The sequence below is a fragment of the Chiloscyllium punctatum genome, chromosome 37 (assembly GCF_047496795.1).
Source record: "Chiloscyllium punctatum isolate Juve2018m chromosome 37, sChiPun1.3, whole genome shotgun sequence".
Lineage (NCBI taxonomy): Eukaryota > Metazoa > Chordata > Chondrichthyes > Orectolobiformes > Hemiscylliidae > Chiloscyllium > Chiloscyllium punctatum.
Window position 1 is genome coordinate 11,210,599 of NC_092775.1, and position 25,895 is coordinate 11,236,493.

At 45.6% G+C, this 25,895-nt stretch overlaps 1 protein-coding gene across 1 annotated transcript; it reads left to right on the plus strand.

Moving 5' to 3' along the window:
- The first annotated feature begins 9,741 nt into the window (after nucleotides 1-9,741).
- Nucleotides 9,742-23,076, plus strand: trib3 (tribbles pseudokinase 3). Its single transcript, XM_072556250.1, has 4 exons — nucleotides 9,742-10,382; nucleotides 15,782-16,075; nucleotides 19,223-19,515; nucleotides 20,622-23,076. Exons 2-4 carry the CDS (start codon nucleotides 15,788-15,790, stop codon nucleotides 21,073-21,075), a joined length of 1,035 nt encoding a protein of 344 aa, XP_072412351.1. The 5' UTR covers nucleotides 9,742-10,382; nucleotides 15,782-15,787; the 3' UTR covers nucleotides 21,076-23,076.
- Nucleotides 23,077-25,895: the final 2,819 nt, after the last annotated feature.

Genomic DNA, 25,895 nt, shown 5'->3' on the forward strand with positions numbered 1-25,895 from the left:
CTTCTTAAAGTGCTGCAGTCCACATGCTGTAGGTAGGCCCATTGGGAAGGGAGTTTCAGGATTTTGCCCCAGCAACACCGAAAGAACATTGAAATATTTCCAGGTCAGGATATCATAGAATCCCTACAGTTTGGAAGCAGGCCATTCAGCCCATTAAATCCACTCTCTGAAGAGCTTCACACCCAGACCCACCCCACTATGCTATCCCTGTGACCCTGCATTTCCCTTGGCTAAGCCACCCAGCCTGAACATCCGTGGATGCTATGGGCAATTAAACATAGCTAATCCACCTAACCTATGCATCTTTGGATGAGTGGTGAATCCATGCATCCACTGCCCTTGGCCATCTGTATAGCAGTAGTCATGATTTTGGAAGGTGCTTTTTAGGGAGCCTTGACGAATTTCTGCAGTGTATCTTATACATGGAAGCTGGAGTGAATGTGGTGCCAGTCAAGCCAATACTTGGCCATGATGTGGGGGTGCCGGTGTTGGACTGGGGTGGACAAAGTCAGAAGTGACACGACATCAGGTTATAGTCGAACAGTTTATTTGAAATCACAAGCTTTTGGAGCGAAGGAGCAACGCTCCGAAAGCTTGTAATTTCGCATAAACCTGTTTGACTATAACCTGATGTTGTGTGGCTTCATTATTGGCCATTTCAGAGTAAATGACGTTGATGTGGGTCTGGAGTAACATGTAGGTAGGCCAGGTAATGAACGTAGATTTCCTTTCCTAAAGGATATCAGTATACCAGATGGATTTTTACTGAAGTTAGCCAAAGTTAAAGTCCAGCTGCTGCTAGGGTGGGATTTGAGCCCAAATTCTCAGAGGATTCACCTGGGCTACTGGATGACTAGTCCAGTAAAAACAACACATCATCATCTCCCATTACAGTGGTATTGGGAACTGGCAGGGGAGTGAGTGGGACTGGTTGAATTGTTCTCAGAGTCATAGAGATGGACAGCACAGAAACATACCCTTCAGTCCAACTCATCCATACTGAGCAGATATCCTAAATTAATCTAGTCCACTCTGCCAGCATTTGGCCAGTGTCCCTCTAAACTCTTCCTATTCATGTATCCATCCAGACGCCTTTCAAATGCTGTAATTGTACCAGTCTCCACCACATTCTCTGGCAGCTCATTCCATACAGGCAGTACCCTCTGCGTGAAAAGGTCGTCCCTTAGATCTCTTTTAAATCTTTCCCCTCTCACCCTAAACCTATGCCGTCTGCTTTCGGACTTCCCTACCCTGGGGAAAAGACCTTGCTATTCACCCTATCCATGTCCTTCATGATTTTCTAACTTCTATAAGGCACCTTCAGCCTCCGACACTCCAGGGAAAACAGACCCAGCCTGTTCAGCCTCTCCCTGTAGCTCAAACCCTCCAACCCTGGCAACATCCTTGTAAATCTTTTCTGAACCCTTTCAAGTTTCACAACATCCTTGCTGAGAGCTAATACGGAAACAAGGGCTAAATAGCCTCCTTCGTAATCTTTCTATAATTTCAAATATTGATCTCCAATGTCAACCTGGCCTTCTACAAAATCACGCTGCAGGATATTCTTTGTCTCCCTGAGACAGCAACTGAGACTTTAACTGAAAGATGGCACCTCTGCTGTATTCTCTCAGTACTCTAGTAATGTCTCAGATGAAAATCGTCTCAAGAGTGGAACATGAATTCAACACAATAGGAAGACCACTACCCAGTGAGATACTGACACTGTAAGGACCCATGCCTAAAATGGATACAGGAAAATTGGCAAAGATACAATGAGTGATTGATGCAATTGCTGTAGATATGGACCCATGGGTATGAGGAAGTAACACACACATATAAACACGATACCTGGACTTTCCTCCATGTACTCCAGCTCAGGAGACGCCAATGCTTAAGGAGGGAAATCCACTAGTGTAGTACATTAACATATGACTCATTGAGGGCAGAGTTTGAGCACAACGCACTAACCCCTCTGCTTCCTGATCCCATTTCCTGGGTCTGGGGCATCAAGAGTGGCTCAGCCAATATCAACTAGAAAATAATAGGGGTGGTGCAGCAAGTCAGATACCCCATGAGGATCTTAAAAACAGGCAGAGCTGCCTCAAAATTCAGTCTGAAGGCCTTCCACTTAGCCCAAGACAAGACCTTCAGTTGGTGAGTCTCTAGTTCAGACTAAAAAGAAAGGCAGCTACCGCTAGAGGAAGGACTGTACTGCAGAGTTCTGTGTATGCTTCTAAGGATATGTAAGTGATCTATGCTCACACTATGCTTTTTTGTTTAAGCCTGGGTGTTGACTCAGAGCAAAATAAGCAGAAGCACAGAAGCTACCAGAAGCTGAACTGTAAACATGAGCACAGGCATTTTGGTGAGTGCAGAGGTAAATGTGTAAATAAACCTGCTGCACACTAAGAAAACACTGCCATTGTTCAGAGGAATTGCAATTGTTCTGAGGAAAAATCAAATTTATCAAAAATACTTCAGGCACCTTGACATAGAAGCTCTACCTGAGGAAGCTGAGAAGTGTTGGTGAAATTAATCAGTCCAGTTTTCTAATGTTTGGAATGGGATTTCAGATGAGAAATCCCCCTTCTCAAATCCATCAGTTCTAGAGGTCAATGTTATTTGTTGAATTTCCTTCGTCTTTGAAACACTAACAAATGGTTTATCAAATGGTTTGTGTTGCCATTTGAAACCATTTGATGTCTTAACTGAGAGACATTTTGCATAAAAAAGGTCTCAAGAGACATTAAGGATAAGTGAGGAGGAAGGAAGAGGAAAAAGAGCTGAGGTCTCATCGGGCCATGATATAATACAAGGAGTAGAGAGGCTGAATAGTCTACTACTGTCTGATTACTGAGTATAGATTGGTTCAAAGTATGCAAAAGGTTTAGCCCCACGGCTGTCTGGAACCACTATACTCCTCCAATTTCTGGACTTGTGTATTCCCCAGAAGTGACTGTGCCCAAAGCACTGGAAGTTTCAGCTTCAATTGCTCCGAACAGCCCTTCCCACTCCTGTAAGACTCCTGAAAGGTTTTGGTGTCAAATGTGGTTGAGCACCATGGATGTTCAAATATTTTGAAAGTGCTGCATGAATGCAAGTTGTTGTTGCCATTTCAGCACCTCAGGACTGGACGATTTAGTGCTGTTAAACTGATTGTGCATGATTGGCCCAAACAACACAAGTTACAAGCTTGAACTGAAAGCAACTCCATTTCCATCCTCAAGCTGTTCTATTTGTTTTGTGTTTGAATCACTGAACTACTGCCCCTCTTCTTTCTTTTCTATACTCATGCAGTTCATTACCATAGAGTCATAGAGATGTACAACACGGAAACAGACCCTTCAGTACAGAACAGAAACGTACCCTTCGGTCCAACTAGTCCACACCGACTATATTCCCAAATGAACCTAGTCCCACCTGCCTGTGTTTTGCCCATAGCCTTCTAAATCTTTCCTATTCAGCCTCCACCACTTCCTCTGGAAGCTAATTTCCATACATGAACCACCCTGTGTAAAAAAGTTGCCCCTCATGTCCTTTGTAAAACTTTAGTTTTACCTCCTCTAGTTTTCAACTTTCCACCCTAGAGAATGACCTTTGCTATTCATCTTTTCTATGTCCCTCATGATTTTATAAACTTCTGTGCTCGAGTGAAAAATGTCCCAGCCTATCCAGCCTATTTTTACAACTGAAACCCTCTATTCCCATCAACGTCCTGGTAACTCTTTTCTGAACCCTCTCCAATTTAATAATGTCCTTCCTATAGCAGTACTTGATGTTCCATTTTTTTCAATATCCCATTATTGAAGTGATAATGAAGAGGATCAATGAGGGCAGAGCAGTGGACGTGATCTATATGGAGTCAAAAAGTGTAGTGCTGGAAAAGCCTGATGAAGAGCTTATGCCCAAAACGTCGATTCTCTTGTTCCTTGGATGCTGCCTGACCTGCTTTTCCAGCACCACACTTTTTGAGTCTGATCTCCAGCATCTGCAGTCCTCACTTTCTCCATGATCTATATAGACGTAGTAAGTCATTTTACAAGGTTCCTCATGATAGATTGGTTAGCAAGGTTAGATCACATGGTACACAGGGAGAACTAGCCATTTAGATACAGAAAGTAGAAGACAGAGGGTGGTGGTGGAGGGTTGTTTTTCAGACTGTGAACAGTCATGTGCCACAAGGATTGGTGCTGGGTCTACTGCTTTTCAACATTTATATAAATGATTTGGATGTGAAAATAGGAACTATGGTTAATAAATTTGCAGATGACACCAAAATTGGAGCTGTAGTGGACAGCAAAAAAGGTTACCTCAGAGTACAATGATATCTTGATCAGATGAGCCAATGGACCAAGGAGTGGCAGATGGAGTTTAATTTAGATAAATGTGAGGTGCTGCATTTTGGAAAAGCAAATCAAGGCAGGACTTGTAATGGGAAGGTCCTAAGGAGCACTGATAAACAAAGAAACCTTGGAGTGCAGGTTCATAGTTCCCTGAAAGTGAGGTCGCAGGTAGACAGGATAGTGAAGAAGGCATTTCTTATGCTTCCCTTATTGGTTAGAGTATTGAGTACATTGAGTATAGGAGTTGGGAGGTCATATTGAGGCTGTACAAGACATTGGTGAGGCCACTGTTGGGATATTGCGTGCGATTCTGGTCTCCTTCCTATCGGAAGGATGTTGTTAAGCTTGAAAGGGTTCAGAAAAGATTTACAAGGATGTTGCCAGGCTTGGAGGATTTGAGCTATAGTCAGAGGCTGAATAGGCTGGGGCTGTTTTCCCTGGAGTGCGGAAGTTGAGGTGTGACTTACAGAGGTTTATAAGATCATAGGGTGAATAGACAAGGTCTTTTCCTTGGGGTGAGAGAGTCCAAAATTAGAGGGCATAGGTTTAAGGTGAGTGGATAAAGATATAAAAGAGACCTAAGGGGCAACCTTTTCATGCAGAGGGTGGTGCGTGTATGGAATGAGTTGCCAGAGGAAGTTTTTCCACCACTCAGACAAAGTCCCGCTCCCGTATCATGTCTGTGCTCACTGACTCATACTGGCTCCTCGTCAAGCAACTTTGTGATTTAAAAATTCACAGCCTTGTTTTCAAATCCCTCCATGGGCTCACTACCTCCCTTTCTCCATCATTTCCTAGAGCCCCACCACCTTCCTCCCTCCATGGGTTCACTCCCTCCCTTTCTCCATCATCTCCTAGAGCCCCACCACCTTCCTCCCTCCATGGGCTCACTCCCTCCCAATCTCCATCATCTCCTAGAGCCCCACCACCTTCCTCCCTCCATGGGCTCACTACCTCCCTTTCTCCATCATCTCCTAGAGCCCCACCACCTTCCTCCCTCCATGGGTTCACTCCCTCCCTTTCTCCATCATCTCCTAGAGCCCCACCACCTTCCTCCCTCCATGGGTTCACTCCCTCCCTTTCTCCATCATCTCCTAGAGCCCCACAACCTTCCTCCCTCCATGGGCTCACTCCCCCCCTTTCTCCATCATCTCCTAGAGCCCCACAACCTTCCTCCCTCCATGGGCTCACTCCCTCCCAATCTCCATCATCTCCTAGAGCCCCACCACCTTCCTCCCTCCATGGGTTCACTCCCTCCCTTTCTCCATCATCTCCTAGAGTCCCACCACCTTCCTCCCTCCATGGGCTCACTACCTCCCTATCTCCATCATCTCCTAGAGCCCCACCACCTTCCTCCCTCCATGGGCTCACTACCTCCCTTTCTCCATCATCTCCGAGAGCCCCACCACCTTCCTCCCTCCATGGGTTCACTCCCTCCCTTTCTCCATCATCTCCTAGAGCCCCACCACCTTCCTCCCTCCATGGGTTCACTACCTCCCTTTCTCCATCATCTCCTAGAGCCCCACCACCTTCCTCCCTCCATGGGCTCACTACCTCCCTTTCTCCATCATCTCCTAGAGCCCCACCACCTTCCTCCCTCCATGGGTTCACTCCCTCCCTTTCTCCATCATCTCCTAGAGCCCCACAACCTTCCTCCCTCCATGGGCTCACTCCCTCCCAATCTCCATCATCTCCTAGAGCCCCACCACCTTCCTCCCTCCATGGGCTCACTACCTCCCTTTCTCCATCATCTCCTAGCGCACCACCACCTTCCTCCCTCCATGGGTTCACTCCCTCCCTTTCTCCATCATCTCCTAGAGCCCCACCACCTTCCTCCCTCCATGGGTTCACTCCCTCCCTTTCTCCATCATCTCCTAGAGCCCCACCACCTTCCTCCCTCCATGGGCTCACTCCCTCCCAATCTCCATCATCTCCTAGAGCCCCACCACCTTCCTCCCTCCATGGGCTCACTACCTCCCTTTCTCCATCATCTCCTAAAGCCCCACCACCTTCCTCCCTCCATGGGCTCACTACCTCCCTTTCTCCATCATCTCCTAGAGCCCCACCACCTTCCTCCCTCCATGGGCTCCCTCCCTCCCTATCTCCATCATCTCCTAGAGCCCCACAACCTTCCTCCCTCCATAGGTTCACACTCTCCCTGTTTTGCATTCTCAATGCTAATGGCTCTCCCATTGGAACCCATTCTGCCCCAGAGCCTGACTTCCTTTCTTTAAGGCACTCTGAAAGCCAACCACAGTCAATTGATGTGAAGCTGGAAAAGCACAGCAATTTAGGCAGCATCCGTGGAGCAGGAGAGTCAATATTTCAACCTGAAAGATTCACTTTCTTGCTCCTTGCATGCTGTCTGACTTGCTGTGCTTTTTCAGCTTCAAATCTTCCAGCATCTGTCTTCAAGTCAGTCATTGAAAACCAACCACCTTATCTAATCTTTTCATCAATTAATGTGACACTCATTTATTACACTGGTAAGTGATAGTACATGCTGTGACGGCGTGGTGGCTCAGTGGTTAGCCTGGGTGCAATTCAGCCTTGGACAACTATCTGTGTGGAGTTTGCATGTTCTCCCCATGTCTGCATGGGTTTCTTCTGGGTGCCCTGGTTTCCTCCCACAATCCAAACATGTGCAGGTTAGGTGAATTGGCTACGCTAAATTGCTCATAGTGTAAGGTGTATTAGTTAGAGGAATGGGTCTGGTTGGGTTGCACTTCAGAGGGTTGGTTTCGGCCTGTTGGGTCAAATGGCTAGTTTCCATACTGTAGGGAATCTAACCGCATATCACCTTATGTGTCTCGGTACCAAACTTTGCTTTATCACTGTCCTGTGAAGGTCCTTTAGATGTTTCATTGCATCAAAGACATTGTATAAATGTACTTAGAATGTTATTGTTAGAGGCACCAGAGGAATGCACATTGTTTTTGCTCTGCTTAAAAGTGTTTTTTTGTGTGTTGCAACCACCTAGAAGAGACAGCCAAGTGATCAGTTTGATGGTTTATCCAAAAAGACAGCATCTCTTACAGTGCAGTGCTCCTTCAGTACAGCACAGCAGGGCCATTTAGATTTGGCTCTCACATTTCTGCAAAAGGCCTTGAGCTCCCAACATTCCAGATCTATAGGTCGTTCTGCTATAATGCATGTTTCATTAATGCAAATTTGCTTTGATGCGATTGACAAATTGGGGACACTGTTTCTAAAGCACGATATGTTTAAACACGATTATAACATGATTCTGGCTCCATTGGTTTAAATGATGCTACTATTATGCAATTTACTTAATACATGGGATTGTGCGAGACCATGACGACCATGTTATAGCAGAACTGACTTGTCAGTGCAGCACAGAGACGGCAGTCTAAGTGAGATGCTCAGGTCCTGTACTGGCAGTGGTGGGGACTGATAGAGGCTGTGGAGGCAGAGGAAGGGACTGCCTGAATCAAAATAAGTAGCCTTTTGGGTAGGTGAAGTGAAAGCCACATAATCCCATAGGACTGTAGACTGCTTTTGCATTGGAAAGGAGTGAGCCTAACCCAGGGGTCACCACGCCTCAGATGAGGGGTGAGTTGAGAAGGCCATTCATTGAACCCATGTCTTCGGTGTCCCTCATCCAAGCAGCCAACTGAGTTAACCAACCCTAGAAATAGGCTGAGCTGCTCTTGATGTGTTGGAGTTTGTGCAGGGCGGAGCTGAAGAAATTGCTTAATATTCAGTCTTTCATCTCAGTGACGCACTAACCGCGTTTTGTCTTATTTGTGCATATACTGCAGAGCGCAATTCATATAGTGAATCATTAATTTATTGTACAACCTGATTAGATTGTAAACTGTAATGATTTCTCAATAAACTGCAGGTGTAATCATTAATCTAGGGTACATGTAAACACATCAATAACAGGGGGCACATGAGCTGTCAGTATTTACATTGTTCTTTCTTCCTAGGAAAATAACACCCAGATTGTAGCTGTTCCATTGATGATCTGGTGATAGTTTGGCTCATGTGAGAGTCTGCAGTTGGAACCCAATCCTCAGAAATGGGGACTTTAAAACAATGCAAAGTACTTTAGGAAATATGAAATTGAAAGTAAAATGTTGGGAACTCTCAGAAAGTTGGCATTATCTGTACAGGTTTCACACCACAGAATTGTTTACCTGCCTGTGCTAATCCCTGTCTAATGAATGTCTCAAAATTGAACTCCTTAGCCTTGTCTTCAAATCCCTCCATGGCCCCACTCCTCTTTATCACGGCAATCCCATCTAGTCCTGAAGCACTGAGTGAATTTCAGGATCAAGCAATAGGTTTGGTTGGCACCACCCTCAACTATCACTCCCTCCATTGATGATGGGCACTCAGAGGATACACTGCATCAACTTAGACAGCACCTTCCAAATCCACTACTATTTCTATCTGGAAGGACAAGGGCAGCAGACCCATGGAACATAACCCCCTGCAAGTTCCCCTCCAAGTCACTCACCAACCTGACTTGGAAATATATCACTGTTCATTCAATGTCGCTGGGCCAGAACTCTGGAACTCCCTCCCTAACAGAACGGTGGTTTACCTGTACCTTAAAGATTGCAACAGTTCAAATCGGCAGCTTCTCAACACGAGTGAGGGATGGACCACAAATGTTGACAGTGATGTCCACATCCCATGAATGAGTTAAGTAAAAGAACTGCACGCCTCTAATTCTGATCTATTGAGTATTCTTGATTTTAATCACTTTAGCTACCACTTGGGTTTTAATGTGGAAGTGCCGGTGTTGGACTGGGTTGGACAAAGTCAGAAGTCACAGGACACCAGGTTATAGTTCACCAGGTTTATGTGAAATCACAAGCTTTTGGAGCACTGCTCCTTCACCTGACGATGGAGCTGCGCTCCAAAAGCTTGTGATTTCAAATAAACCTGCTCGACTTTAACCTGGTGTCCTGTGACTTCTGACTTGGGTCCTGAGCTGTGGATCTCCCTCCCCCAAATCCTCTGCTCCCTCGTACATGATCTCCATCCTTCTTCACGATGACCTTTCTCGTCAACTTTGCCCTGGCACTGGGTAATTTACCTGCATTCTGGCTCAAATAGTATCGTGCGAAACACTTTGGCACATTGTCCTTTATCAGGTGTGACATAAATACTTGGCTTTGTCTAGTGCAGAACATTATCTCATTTGGGATGGCGACGGTTCCTCTGACTGACAGGTTTGGCGATATTGATGCTCGAAGAGAGGCTCTGAAGAATAACTTTCCTACCCGCCCACCTCTGGGTATCTGGTGAAAACCTGTCTTTGAAACCAGGTGATTTATATACACATATATTATATTTCTCTTCTTGCCCGCCCCCTTGATACTGTGTCGCCAATAGTTTGTGTGTGTTATACCGAGAGGGAGGGGGAATGTTGCAATCGGTCGCCAGTCATCGTCAGCCCGTTCAGAGCGAGAGTGAAAGCGTGTGGACTGTGTAATAATTCAGCAGGATTACAGCAGCCGAGCATCACAGTGTGTCTTTGCTCTTGGGACACACACATCACACTCTCTTACTCAGTCGCTCACCTTCACACCAAGAGGAAACACACAGAAGACCAGGGCAACATTTTATCAGTCTCATGGAGAAAGGGCTGAGATACTTCTGAGGACGTCGAGAGCTTTGACGATTTCCTTCCATCATTTGGCATTTCAAGAACAAGTTACCATTTCATTTCCCCTGCCCAGGAATTACAAAGAATATTTTCCTTTTTTGCTTGCTTCTCCAATTGAGACTTCACTCCCGAGAGCTCAGAATGTTACTGGACGGTGGGAGGTAAACGTTACCCAGGATCGTCGGGGGGCTCAGAGACCACACGCGGGGAATTACTGACAGGGGGAGAGCATCTGCGAATTTCCACTTTCACATCCGAGAGGGAGAGACTGTCGTCTCAGGTTCTCGGAGATTCCTGCGTTACTGGGAATACCTCGTCGAAACTGCTTCGAGCGAATCTCCCACCACCCCCCCTCCCCTTTCCTCCGTTTGCTTTGTAACGAAACAAAACCTTTAGTAAGTGGTGCCTGTTATTATACATAAATATAAACGTGTAGACGAGAGTTTTAGTGTTTAAGATTGAACCTTAAACATCGGTCCCTCTAAAATCGAGGCGGGTGTTTAACCTTTTGTTGAGAAATTGAAGGGGGAGAGAAGTTATAGATACTTAAAATTGTACTTATGGCCAATCTGTGTTACAGTGAATAATAATATTGTTCCTTTTGTGTAAAGTTTATACAGGAGTGAAGGGACATAAACTTTTTTAAAAAGTTCGTTCTCTCGCCCACCCCCCAACCCCACGGTAACGGTTTTGATGCTTGAAACTCTGGATTAGTTTATGTTTGAATTCTTGAAAGTTTCCTTGAGATATTCTCATTTGGAATGGAGATTGTGGCAGAGTTCTGGAACCGCATGGACTGACCTGGAGTCGACTCTCTTTGTGTGAGAGACATTGGTGTTCCCCGTGGAAACTGCACACGCTGTATCCCTGGAAAAGTCAAGGAGCGCGTAGGAAATTTCTGTATCTTCTTAAGGGGGGGAGCGAATCTAGAGAAAACCGAGACCCCCACACTCCACGAGGTGTTGGGAGATCTTTGGGGTCTTTACATAAGGAACAAAGACAACTTCCTCTGGGTTTATTTTTCTGGCGGGGTGTAGACGGCCTGGAACAAAAGGACACGGTGCCAGCAAACGCTGGTTTTGTCGCTTCAGTTCTGAGGAAGGCTCGCTCGAGCCGAAATATTAACTCTGATTTCTCTCCACAGATGCTGCCAGACCTGCTGAGCTTTTCCAGCAATTTCTGGTTTTGTTACTCCCCCCCCCCTCCCCCCACCAACAAAAAGGGTGTTTGATACTGAGAAGGAAGGTCCTGAATCTCAAAATGAGACTTTTTTTTTGGTAAACCTCTTTATTTTTTTAAAAAGTGACTAAGGAGGTTGGATTGAGTTGGTGACACAGATCAGCCGTGCGTTCCTTGAGCAGTGGGATAGGTTGGTGGGGGTTGAATGTCCTCCACTTGTTCCACATATACGGAAAGGGTTGGGTTTTCCTTGGTATTCTTCCCAAGGTATTCCTGCCATCTCCTCCCCTCCTCCAGCCTAATCTGTTCATGAATGTGGAGCCCCTGAACTGTGAAAAGTTGCCGCCTGTAATTGGGATAAATGGGTTTCAGTCCAACTCTTGGCTTGACCTTTAAATCTCCTCGTGACCATTACCTCCTCAATGTGGTGCCGAGTGTGGCTTTGCGAAGACTCTCCAACCCCTTTTTGAGTGAGGGCCATCTGTTCACCACTTGTTCTGTAGTGGTGTCCGCACTGACAATGCAGGGGCCGGACTGTGATCCAATTTACCTCACTCTTCACAGTAACAACTTGAACTTAACACTCCAGTGAAACCAATAGGACATTTTATTGTCAACCCCTATAACGGATTTGATCATGAAAGGAGATATAAGCATGGAAAACTAGGAGGGAGATATTACAACCAGTGACCAAAAGTTTGGTCAGAGACCTAAGGTTTCAGAAATGTGTTATAAAAACGGTGAGGGGAGAGAGCAAGAGGTATGGATCTTACCGGTGAGGTGGATAATGGCAAGATCTCTTGGAGAGTGAACAAGTTAGGACTGTCTGTCTGGGAGAAAAGATTTGATAGAGGTATTCAAAAGCCTGCAAGATGTCGACAGGGTAGACAGGGAGAAACTGGTCCCGCTCGTGAAAAGATCAAGGTCGAGAGGACATGGATTAAAAGTAATTGATGGAAGAAGCAAAAAGCAATGTGGGGAAAAGCTTTTTCACATGTCTAGTCAGGGTCTGGGATGCACTCCCGGAGTGTGTGGTATGGAGGGAGGTTCAATCAAGGCATTCAAAAGAGAAATAGACTACTGAAAGAATAAGGTGCCAAGTTACACAGGCAGGACAATGGTGACAATCAGACAGCAGCAGACACAATGGGCCAAAAGGCACCCTCTTACACTGTAACAATTCTGTTCTGCGGTTCTGGTGGAGCGATTGAAGTCACGGACGCTCCCAAGGCTTGAACTGGAGGAACAGAGAGATCACAGGAGCTGTAGAATGATGCAAGTGAGAGAGAGTGAGGGGCAAAGCCATGGTTCCAAAGGCAAGTCACAGCTCCCAGGTGGATGAAGCACTGAGACTCTGGATTTGTAAATTCTTGCATGCTTGGAGCAGTTTTGTGGTCATTAAGTGTGAATGCCTGTGTCGTGTGTGTGCAAGATACAGGCTGTTTGTACCATTCAGAGGTGAGGCACGTCCTTGAGTGTCTAGCATTGGCAGTGTGACTAGCTGGGTGGTGATTATTACTCAATTATTTGATTCATCCTGAGTGTGATTCATCGGAAGTAACTCACTTTGTGAGGTAGTCAAGAGCTAGGGATAAGAGTCTGGTGTCTTGCTTTCTATCCTCATTAATGCAGGAGAGTTGTTTTAAGGCAGTTGTGCTGCATTGGTAAAGCTCCCCACCTCTGAGCCAGGTAGCCTGGGTTCAAGCCCCTCCTGCTGTTGAGATGTGTTGTAACATCCCTGAACAGGTCACTTAGGAAAATATCTTGTCAGAGCGTTGATGGATGTGTGTTGTGTTGTATTTTGTGGGCCTGGGGAGGATTAAAGATAAACCTGTGTGTGTCGTGGGGGGAGTTGAGTCTCCATGTTTCTCTGAGACTCTGGATGCAGCTCTACAAGGTTGCGTGTACCTCTTGTACGAGTTGCATGAGCCAACTATGCCCAGAGCACCACCTACAGTATCAGTGTGGCATTTCCACTTGAAGTCTTGCTCGGGGAATAATGATAAAGGGACTATAGTCCTACTAGACAAACAGGCTACTCTCCCATTAAAGAGAGAAAGATGACTGGTGGTGGTCTAACCTGAGGGTCACCATTGCTCAGGCGAGGGGAGAGGTTGAGAAGGAGAGTCCTGCATAGTGTCCTCAGCCATTGTGGGAAATGAACCCACACTGTTGATATTGCACAGCATCATCATTCAGCCAACTGAGCTGACTGACCCTCACGTCAATACTGACTCCTGGTCACTATTGTGTTGTAGACCCCATACCTGTTTGAATCAAGATTTTGGTCTCATTTCTACAATGAATCCTCTTGATTTCAAACTTCACACACTGTGCACAATTGGAATTTCCAAACCAGGTGATTGTGAATCAAACAACCCACAAACACTGAAGTTACTTTCTAGTCTGTCTTTCAGAATACTCATCAATGTCAAACAAACATCGTATTGACACAAAACCTCCTGTAAGCATAAAACAGGTTCAGAATACAAGTTCTCCTATGACTATTCAGAATTTAGTAGGCAATTTGATTTGAGTTCTTTTTTTGCAAGATATTAAAGGATATTGATAGGTGAGAGAGAGAGAGAGAGAGAGAATGTTTGTGTTGGCTGCAGAGCCCAGGATGGCAGGAACTGGTGTAAAATTGAGAATTGGTCCTTACAGAAGTGAAATTTGAAACGCAAAGTGCAATAGAAACTTGGCACATGCTTCTGCAAATAGTAATTGATGGTAGATTGATTGTTACACTTTAATTCCTGTTTTTTTCATGTTGAGGATATGAGGAGATGTGGCACAAAGGCAGCTGTGTGGAATTAGACAATTCAGGAACTCACTGAATGGTGGAAGAGCTGAATGCTGTGCACTCCCAACTCCGGTGCTGCTGAGTGTTGATGGGTTAAAACATGCCGTAATGGAATAAACACCTCAGTGTTATGGTGGAAGATGAGCAGTCACAAGGCAATGTACAGCACCTTTACATGTAGTAATCCACCCTGAGGCACTTATATTCACTGGAGTGAATAAGGAACAAAATTTGACCCTAGGCCACATAGAAATATTAGGACAGATGACCAAAGACTAGGATAAAGAGGAGAAGGGGGTGGTGCAGGCGCTAGAGGTTGATGGAGGGAATTGCACTGCTTGGGGCCTGCGTAGTTGTAAGCATGGCTATGAATTAGCACTTTATCCCTTTTCCCTTATCAGCACGCACACACAACTGGAGGTGCGAGATATCATGGTATGACTTGGCTGCAGTACAAAGGGTCCACTGCTGATCTGCAAGGGACCTTGTGACTTTAGTAACATCAGGAGTTTGCAAAAATGGTTGGGTTCATGTAGCCTTGCAATTGACATGCTATCTCTACATTTGGACATTAACGATGCTGCCCTAAGTGACATTTAGTCATGGGGATGGGTTCGGAAGTGGGTTCAGGGGAAAGGCTGCAGGACCCAGCATTCCAGATGCTTCAAGGAGTTGATGCTGCGGATGGAGAGAAACTCTTTGGGATGGGGGAGGAGATGGTGGTTGTTACAAAACATGGTGCCAAAACCGAGAATGGAAAGTTTGAGTTATAAGGAGAGGCTGGGACTTTTTTCACTGGAAAGGAGGAGGTTGAGAAGTGACCTTATATAGGTTTATAAAATCATGAGGGGTATAGGTAAGGTGAATGACCCTAGAGTGGGGGATTTCAAGATGAAGGGGCATATTTTTAAAGCAAAAGGAGAAGGATTTAAAAACAACTTGAAGGGCAATTTTTTTACACAGAGTTCGTGTGTGGAATGAACTTCTAGAGGAAGTGGTGGATATGGGTACAATGTTTAAAAGGCATTTAGATAAGTACATGAATAAGAATCGTTTGGAGGGTTGTAGACCGAGTGCAGGCAGAGGGACTAGTTTAGTTTGGGATTATGGTCGGCATGGACTGGTTGGACCGAAGGGCCTGTTTCCGCGCTGTAGGATTCCATGAGGCTGGCACAATGGCTCAGTGGTTAGCACTGCTGCCTCACAGCGCCAGGGACCTGAGATCAACTCCAGCGTCGGGCGATTGTCTGTGTGGAGTTTGCACATTCTCCCTGTGTCTGGTGGGTCTCCTCCGGATGCTCTGGTTTCCTTCTCACCACCTGTGTAGGTTAGGTGAATTGGCTGTGCTAAAGTGCCCACAGTGTTCAGGGGTGTGTGGGTTAGGTGCATGGGTCAGGGGTAAATGTAGAGTAATTGGGTAGGAGAACGGGTCTGGGTGGTTTACTCTTTGGAGGGTCGGTGTGGACTTGTCGGGTCAAATGGCCTGTTACCACACTGTAGGGATTCTATGGTGACTCTAAATGAGAACTGAATTATTTAGAAATGATATCAGAAAGCACTGGTATTACACAAAAACTTGTGGAAATCTGGAACATTGTGAGTCAAAAAAGCCATTCAGGGAATGAATCAAAAATTAAAACTGGTTAGATTTTTGTTAGTTCAGGGTGTTGAGCAATGTTGGAACCAAGATGTGTAGATGGAGTGAAGGTACAGATCAGTCACAAAATAACTAAATGCCTGAGCTACCTGTTTAACTCTGAAGTTGACTTTGGGAACCACCATGTAAAAACTTGTCGTTTGCTTCCCCCTCAGATCCTTATGAGTGTGAACGCCCAGAGATCGCTGCTGTCGCTCCCGCCCAGGTTGAAGAGGTTAGACTTCGATGACGCTGACAACCCCGATCTCCCCAAATCTAAGCGAGCCCGTGTGAGCCAGCTCTCTATACCAGCCTTATCTCCATGCCTTGGCTCGCCATCCCCAACACCCTCCTCTTCCGATGACAACACCGTGTCCCGCATTGGACCTTACCTCCTGCTGAATCCCACTGAGGCGAATAACTGTTACCGAGCCATCCACACTCACACAGAGCAGGAATACATCTGCAAGGTACGCCGAATGAGTGTTATCGGGAAAGCAGGTCTTGCTCTCTGGGTAGCTGGCCACTGTTGCGTATTCTGGCCAATGGACCACACGAGAACCTGATTATGTTCCTTGGCCTGTAGGAGGACCCCAGTCCGAAGGACAGTGAGAGCAGGTGGGTGGGTGAGGGTGGAGTTTGAAGGGTGTTGGAGACTGTTGACCTCAGCCCCAAGGAGGGAAGGGCGTTTGGTGTCAGGGCCCCAGGTGGTTTGTGTTTTCAGGAGAAGTGGCTGCAGGTCTTTGCACTATGTTCACTTCTCACTGTTGAAGCCAACCCAACCTTTCGAAGCAACTTCCAACCACAAACCACGCTGCCGTGTGCATTTCTTGTAAATGGTCAATTTCCTGTGGCCCTGTGGTGTAACAGATTCTACAATTTCTCCGTCGCCACTTCTGTCTTTTTCCTGGTCCTTTTATCATTTTCGAACAATGCAGCCATTCCACAAACAAGACCACTTCCTTTTTGCTGCTTTCTCCTTTTCCCAAATGGGAGAACACACCGAGAGATTATTTTCCCCCACTGTTTGTTCTCTGTGAGAAACAGGATTGTTTGACAGGCAACATTAGCTTGGAGACCTCCCTTTATCAGACGATGACCCAAATCATTTAGGTGTACAGCTGTGTATGTGCGTCTGTGTGTATGTGACAGTATATGTGTTTCTCTGTGTGTGTCTATGTGTATGTGTCTATGTGTATGCATCTGTATGAATGCGTGTGTGCATGTGTGACTGTGTATGTGTGTCTGTGTGTATGTGTCTGTGCGTGTGTCTGTATATGTGTGTCCGTGTATATGTCTATGTATATGTGTCTGTGTGTATGTGTGTCTGTGTGTATGTCTATGTATGTGTGTCTATGTGTATGCATCTGTATGAATGCGTGTGTGCATGTGTGACTGTGTGTATGTGTGTATGTGTCTGTGCGTGTGTCTGTATATGTGTGTCCGTGTATATGTCTATGTATATGTGTCTGTGTGTATGTGTCTGTGTATGTGTACCTGTGTATGTATGTGCCTGCGTGTATATGTCTATGTATGTGTGTGTGTGTATGTGTCTATCTATACATGTGTATATGTGTCTGTATTTGTATGTGTGTCTGTGTGGATGTGTCTGTTAATAAACTGGCGCCATGATCACACTGCCCTTTGTACCACAGAACTGTCTTTCTCTATGAAGCAGCTGGAGCTGACATTGGGGGAATCTTGTAAACGGTTTTTCAAAGATCGAGAAACAAAACTGGATAGCCATTTCAGCATCACCTTCGTTATCTGTGTGACCTGAAGTCTGTGCATAGTTTTTGCCAATTTCACTTCAGGCCGGTTATGTGCTAATCCCATAGAGGAGGTGGGGTATTTGAATTGAAGTGTGTTTTCAGCAGCCTAGACTCCAATATAAGAATTTCCTGCCCCAACCTCTCCATCTGTAACCTAAACGTATTCTCCTTTTATGACCCAATCATGTCAATCAAAGTTTTGATCCATTTAGCAGACCAATATCTACATAGTGCACTAGGCAGCTAAAAAAACTTTCAGATTTAATAAGGGTTTTATTGTAAATTTATTGCAGTTTCCATTTTACCCTTGATCCTTCTAGTATCCAGCAGTCCAAGCATCCATTAGGGAAAAACCCAGCTCTTTTATAAAAAATAAACCCAATCATCAAATTAACAAATCACCAAATTACAAACAACCCCTGTCAGGGGCAGTACAAGAACGCAGGTGTTTTGTTTAAGTCTAAAAGGAACAAAATTACAAATGATAAGTATTGACTGCCACAGGTACCTGAATCTTAATCAAAACCCACCACCAAAAGGACACAGCTCTTTATTTCTTTTGAAAATAAACCCACCAGCAATGAATGAAATATCAAGTAAACAAATTACAAACATCATCGACCAGGGGTAATGAGCACCCAATTACAACTCCTGCCCATGTGGGGCATTGTAACAATAACAAATATGTAAAAGGTAGGGAAAAGAAGGGAGGAAAATAATCAAAATGGTGTTGAAGGGGGAGATAGTGTTGTCTAACCCCAGTGCTGTCCACCTTTTAGAACCCACTTCTCTCTTTTTTTCTTATACCCCTCTGAGTTGGACACAGTGGCTCAGTGGTTAGCACAGCTGCCTTATAGCACCAGGGTCCCAGGTTCAACTCCAGGCTTGGGTGACTGTGTGGAGTTTGCACATTCTTCCCATGTCTGTGTGGGTTTCCTCGCACAGTCCAAAAATCTGCGAATTGGCCATGGTAAATTGCCCGTAGTGTTAGGTGAAGTGGGGAATAAGTCTGGGTGAGTTGTGTGTTTGTTGGGCCAAAGGATTTGTTTCCACACTATAAGTAATCTAATCTTTAAATTGCCCATAGCAATAGGTGCATTAGTCAGAGGGTAGTGGGTCTGGGTGGGTTATTATTCAGAAGGTCAGTGTGGACTGGTTGGGCCGAAGGGCCTGTTTCCACACTGTAGGGAATCTGATCTAAATTAAACAATGAACACAAGCACTATCCACCAGGGGTCAGTGCAACTACAACAACCAATCTCGGGTAATGAAAGAGGGTGGGGTTCAATCAAAAGTGTTGGAGGGGAAGGAGCTGACTTTGTTTTTTTTTGTATAGCCCACCACCAGATCACTTTGGTCACTAGTGAAAATAACAATCTATATGCACTGCCCATTGGGGACAATGCAACAATAACAGAAGGGAAGGGTAGGGAAAGACTGGGGTTTTCGTGTTAAAGTGGAGATGGAGGGGAAAACACTGTGCACTCACCCCTATGGTGTCAACCTCCCTCTAATTGCAAAAATCTGGCTCTCTTCCCTCATCTATTCAGACTCAACCTGTTCAGAGTCCCCGAAACATTAACTTTGATTTCTGTTCGTGGATGCTGCCAGACCTGCTGAGCTTTCCCAGCACCTTCAGTTTTTGTTTCTTAAATATAAAGTCTAATGATTATTGCATGCTCTCAAGTGACTCCGTTGGGAGTTGCATTTTCAATACAGTGTGGTCACCCGTCCTAATACCTCCCTGGGTGCCAAAATGCAGTTTGATTTACAGCTCAATGATGAGCTTTGGGAAGTTGTCACTGTTGGTCTTCACTGACTTTCCTCTTCCTATTTGCACTGTAGGTGTTTGCGATGAAACGCTACAGCGAGGTGATTGCACCCTACGCCCGCCTGCCGCCTCACCCTCACGTGGGTCAGATGGCTGAGGTGATTGCAGGAGACCGCAAGGCCTACGTCCTTTTCCAGCGTGGCTATGGCGACATGCACTCGTACGTGCGGACGTGCAAGAGGCTGCGTGAGGAGGAGGCTGCTACCCTCTTCAGGCAAATGGCAGAGGCAGTGGCACACTGTCACCAACACGGGATTGTACTCCGGGACCTCAAACTGAGGAAGTTCATCTTCGCCAACAGACAGAGGTGAGTACAGGGAAGATTACAGAGGCTGCGTGACAGACATCTCCGTAAACAACACTTTCTGCGTTAGATATCTGTCTGTCTCTGCCTGTGTGTGTGTTTACATGTCAGTTTCTCATTGTGTAGTGTATCTGCGTCCAGGTCATTCTGCTGTAACGCGTGTTTCGTCAACGTGATGGACAAATTGGGGCAACACTGTTCTACGGCGTGAACTTTTAAAAAGTGTGTTTGGCTTTAACTTGATTACATCGCCAACACTTAAAGCGCTGTTTCTAAAGTGTGATTTTTCTATCACATGGGGTTGCACAAGAACACGACCATCACGTTTTAAAATAACTGATTGAATGTATATCAGTGATTGGGTGTCTGTTGTGTGTGTGTCTGTCAGTGATTGTGCTTGGTTTGCGTGTGTGTGTCTGTGTTTGTCAGTGACTGTATGCCAGTCTGTCTGTATGTTTGTCAGCGTGAGTGTGTGTGTATGTGTCTGTCATTGTTGTTTACCTTCTCGGACCTCAGTCTGAACCCTCAGTAGATGTAAAAGACATTATATTGAGGAAAAGCAGAATCCTCTGCAATAACCTAACCCATGACCAACATCAACATTTAAGCAAAATCATCTGTTTTTGTCATAGTGTTGTGTATGGGATCTTCCTGTGCACCGCTTTGTCTGCCATGTTTTTCCTACATTGCAGCAGTAATAACGACTCACTGATGATAAGTAATTAATTGGCTGTGAGGTGGTTGGGGTTCCCCAGAACGTGGGCGTAGACACACGCTTTCATTTTCAGACGAGACAAGTTGCAGTAAAACCTGGGCAGTCGCAAACTAGTTTCTTGGTGGTTCTATTGCCTTGTGCCAGGGACGGTGCAAACAGTAAAGGAGACACTGACATAAATGAGGCGTTAATATTCCTATCCTTTAAAAAGCAGGAACTTTCGACATGTTTTTCTGGTACATTTTAATAAAAATTAAACCAATCTTTTTGCAACGAGAGAAAATGAAGAATTGCATGTCCTGGGGGATTGTTTCTGTCAGAACAGTTAAAGAGTAGGCTTGGGCTGACATCTAAAAGCACAGATTCTCAATGGATCTTTCCTTTACACTTACAGGAACAAATTGAGACTTGAAAACTTGGATGACGCCTGTGTCCTGAAGGGAGAGGATGATTCCTTGATGGACAAACACGGTTGTCCTGCGTATGTAGGGCCAGAGATACTTAACACCAAGCAGTCATACTCAGGGAGAGCTGCTGACGTCTGGAGTCTGGGAGTGGTCCTTTACACCATGCTGGTGGGCCGCTACCCTTTCCAGGACATGGAACCCGCCGCACTCTTCAGCAAGATTCGGCGAGGTCTCTACACTGTCCCGGACCACATCTCCCCCAAAGCCAAGTGCCTGATCCAGTGCATCTTGCGAAGGAATCCTGCGGAGAGGTTGACGGCTAGTGAGATCTTGGATCATCCTTGGTTCAGTTCCAATTTCAATATGACCTACAACAGCAGCTCGGGCCCATCGACTGACCAGCTAGTCCCTGACGGCTACACAGAGGATGCAGATTTGTAGATTTCATTTTTTGTCAAAAAAACCGTTTATAAAAAAAAGAAGAAAAGTATTTTGAAACACTGACGGTCACGTTGTGCCTTCTCTGTGAATTGGACAATGGGCTTTGACCTTCCACATCCTTCCCTGTTGGAGTGGTTTTTGAGGTGAAAGAGCTTGGAGGGTTGGGGGGGAAGGAGGTGAGGGCTGGGTGCGGATCGTCCCCAGGATTTTCCGGCTGGAAGATGGTGCCCCATGCATCAAGGGAGGGGGAGGGTGGCGTAAGCATGGGGTGATGGACACCACTGATTGGTCAGTGTTTACGGCAGCATGTCATAGCAGTGGGTCTTTGAACAAGTGAGTTTGAGGGCCTCCGTGCCCCTCCCCTGACAGACAGCTTCCAAACCTTTCGGAAGTGCATTTCCCTCCCCACCCCCAGCTGCGGTAGAAAATGGAAACAAACCTCTGGCCAACTTGTTTTGCAGCTAGAGGTTGCCAATAGCAATAAGTACACAACCAGGATTACCTCAGGACTAAGAGACTATGATAGAGGTGCGCTGTGTTGAGGGAGGGGGCGTAGAGAGTTATGGTAGCTTGGTCGGCAATACCGAATGAAACCCGGAAATCTCTGGTCTACCATTCCACTGTCTAGCAGTGATGCTGTACAGAGAGCTTATGTCCAGATTCATGTGACCTCTCCTTCAACTGGGGACCAAAGGTGTTACTCATTGTTGGGTATGGAACGAGGGCTGTCACCCGCTTGGCATGAACCTTATGACGAGCGGGCAGCGTGGGGTAACACACCAGCCCAGTGTTGCCTCTGTACAGTAACACTCAGCCTTCCCTGGTGATGCTGGAGGAGTGTGAGAATGGGGCAGACTGTCCCACTTGAACTGAGGGCTCCTGGCCCAGTCCCTTCATTGTACAAAAGCTGAAGGATTGCTCTTCCTCTCCCTCCTCGATTGTGCTTTCAAGAAATGCTAAGGATCAGCAGCAAGCACAGATGGAAGACGTTTCCTGTGTTTTCGCTATCATCTGATTTCCCCCTTCCTCGTCCACCCTCCTTCACAACCTCCCCCCCTCCCCCAGACATAGTATTGATGTAGAAATGACTGTTGCTGTTTTGAGCAGTGTGAGCCCTTGCTCTTGACCAGATATTGTTGTTAGGACCTTACGTGCATCATTCGATACTTGACAATGTTTAATCCCTCTTCAGTGTTTACAGAGAGGAAATAAATGGGTTTCATGGATCCTGACTGACTTGAAGCATGGGATGACGTGAAATTACCAGATACTTTGGCACTGGAAGGATTAATCAGCAAATTCAGCCCTGCCTTTTGCCAAAATAAAGTGTCTGTATATTTGTTTGTCCCAAAATCTCGGTGTACGTTTTTACCTTGACAGTGTTAGACTGCACCCTTTAAAAATGTTAGAGAAAGCCCTCTTGTGTTTGCAGGCACATGTCTGTCTCTAGGTGGCAGCATTGAGACAATCCAGTTAGTGCTTTGTATGATCCGTCTTGACTTACTTGCGGCCTACTCTCTGCTAAATGTCAGACGTGCTGTTAAGGGATCAATGCATTCATTTGAAGGGGGCCAAATTAAATGGAGACTGTTCTTATTGGGATGAAGCTTTGGCTGGGCTATTGTTTGATGGATTGGGAGCCTCACTGGCCATGCCAGCATTTACTTAATTGGCCAGACCATTTTGCCAGTAAAGACTGGCAAACTCCACAGCCATCAGTTGTTGTGCCTTCAGTATGTGAGCAAACCCTGTTTCCCACTGACCCTGTATCGCAACTTGGCAGAAATTCACCAGAGGAACAGGAATGGCTGAGTTATCACTCTCATCTGTAGCAGGTGCAGTTCCTCGTGTTGTATTATACAGGACTGTATGATGCAGTCATGACAAGTTGATGTAAATATATTTGATAACATGCAGCAATGCCAACACTACATTTGAGTTATTGTGTGTATGTACTGGTTGTATATTTGTTGATTTTCAATAAAAAACAATTGTATTTTTTGTTTGGTGTTAATTGTTTTGAATCAGGCAAGTCCAGTTTCACATTTCTTCAGGGTGTGACGTGGCAGTATTAGGGCCAAAGTGGTTGATATAACATTCCTTAGATATAAGTCGTTCAAGGCTCAGTGCACAGTGCCAAGAGGTGGAAAGCTGAATTTGTGCAACAGGTAAGATGGGAAGTGTAAAGTTGCCCGGGGATGTCCTGTCCACTAACAGCAGGTCAACTCTAGAACAAAGAACATTACATCACAGGAACAGGTTCTTCGGCACTCCAAGCCTGCACCGACACATTTTGCCCTTCCATACCAAAACTGTCTTCACTTACAGGATCCATATCCCTCTGTTCATCTAAAAACAGTGTCCTGTGTGAGGCTCAAGCTCACAACCTTCAGGCTATGAGACTATCCTGCTGACTCCTGCACCAACAAGGCTAATCCAGCAAGTTACCATTCCAACAGTCTATCCTCAATCTTCTACGGAATGATGGACAGTATTATTGACAATGCTATCAAACATCTATATTCACTAATAACCCATTCGTTAAGACTGTTTGATTCCTGCCAGGACTACTTGGTTTCAGACCTCGTTTCAACTTTGGTCTGAACATAGTGGCTCAGTAGTTAGCACTACTACCTCACAGGGACCTGGACTCGATTTCAGCCTTGAATGATGGCATGAAGTTTTCACATTCTTCCGGTGTTTGTGTGGATTTCCTTCTACAGTCCAAAGATGTTCAGATCAGGTGGATTAACCATTTTTATTCATTTGTGTGGGATGTAGGCGTCGCTGGCTGGGCCCAACATTTGTTGCCCATCCCTAGGTGCCCCTTGAAAAGGTGGTGGCGACCTGCCTTCTTGAACCGCTGCAGTCCATGTGCTGTGCATTGACCTCAGGGAGGGAATTCAAGGATTTTGACCCAGCGACAGTGAAGGAACGACGATATATTTCCAAGTGAGGATGGTGAGTGGCTTGGAGGGGAACTTGAAGGTGGTGGTGTTCCCATGTATCTGCTCCTCTTATCCTTCTAGATGGAAGCGGTCGTGGATTGCCATTCGAAATTGACCATAGTGTTCAGGGATGTGCAGGCTAGGGGCCACCGTAAATGCAGTGATGGGGTGGGTCTGGGTGGGAAGCTCTTCAGAGGGTCGGCACACACCTGATGAGCCAAATGGCCTTTTTCTGCACTATAGGGGATTCGATGGCAACAAAAAGCTGAATTCCAGAGGTGCGAGAGTCTGCCTTTGATATCAGGATACCGTTTGTCAGAATGTGGCTTTCAGGAACCCAAGTAAAAACTAAGCAGTGGGGAACTGCTCGGAATCATACTCAGGAAAATTAAAAATGGCTGCAATTGTTTTTTGGTCAGTCATCTCAGGTCCAGGATATCTCTGCAGGAGTTCCTCAGAGTCACATCCTGGACCTAACCGTCTTCAACCACTTTGTCAAAGATTTCCCTCCATCACAAGTTGTGCAATGAATATAACTGATGGGAGGAGCATGCTGCTCAGCATGTCCCACTACCCCACTCAAGAGTGTTAATATAAATGTGCGAGTCATTTACCAGTTGGATGCAGAGTGATGCCAACAACGTGGGTTCAATTCCCACGCCAGTTGAGGTGGTCGTGAAGGACTCTCATTCTCAAAGTCTCCCCCCATCTAGGGTGCGGTGAACCTCAGGTTAACCCCTCGAATGAGAGAGCAGCCTTATCGTCTAATAGGTAGCAACTTTGTCTTCAGTATAAATGTGTTGAAGCAACCACGTAATTGGCAATTGATTTCCTTGCATGCTCCTAATCTACACTTTCACCATGCTTCATTAAAAAGATCTATTTATTATAAACAAACCATAATTTGCGAAACTGCTCAGTAACTACTCTCTGGTGAAGAATTAGAATGACGTCCCCTTAACGTCAAACAAACACATTCTCATGACACAGACTAAAACTCTGCAAAGAGAATATTCAAAGAGAACAAGAGTCTGTGATATAAAGGATAAGGTTTGATGATTCCTCTGAGAAACTGTGTATGCTTGTGTGCATTCAGCTGCATCTCTGACAGCCTAGAATGATGGAAACATCATCTGCACGAAGCTTTAGTTTGGATGGAAATCTACTTAAACCTAGGACTTTGAATAGACGTCAAAGGTGGAACCTTCTTCATAAAAGCTTCCCAAATTCAATCGGGAGTGACAGAACTCACTGCAGTTTTTTTTTAAGCCAACATACTGGTAGCACTGCTGCCACACAGCGCCAGGGACCCGGGGTTGATTCCTGCCTCAGGCAACTGTCTGTGTGGAGTTTGCATAAACCCCCTGTGGTCTATGTGGGTTTCCTCCCACAATCCAAAGATGTGCAGGTTAGGTGAATTGGCCACATTAAATTGCCCATAATGTAGGTTATTAGTCAGAGGTAAATGTAGCGGAATGGGTCTGGGTGGGTTACTCTTTGGAGGGTCAGTGTAGACTTGTTGGGCTGAAGGGCCTGTTTCCACGCTATTGGGGGTTCTAATTCTAATACTGTTGTTCCTTTCCCCAACTGTGAACTTATTAAATACTGCAGCTTTAATAATCGCTACTGAGGCTGGAATTACCACAGCAACTGACTTAGCCACCAAAGAATCCGTGTTAAAGGATTAATTCATTCAAGAGGTTCTTGCTGCAGAATTCCCACCATCTAACCTGCTGTTACAGCCTACAGCAACCACATGGCTGGTTCAATTCAGTTTCTAGTCAATGGTAGAGATGTCAAAGGGTCATTAGTGTCAATGCCATTGAATGTCATAGGGAAATGGTTAGATTTGCCTCTTGTTTGAGATGTAAT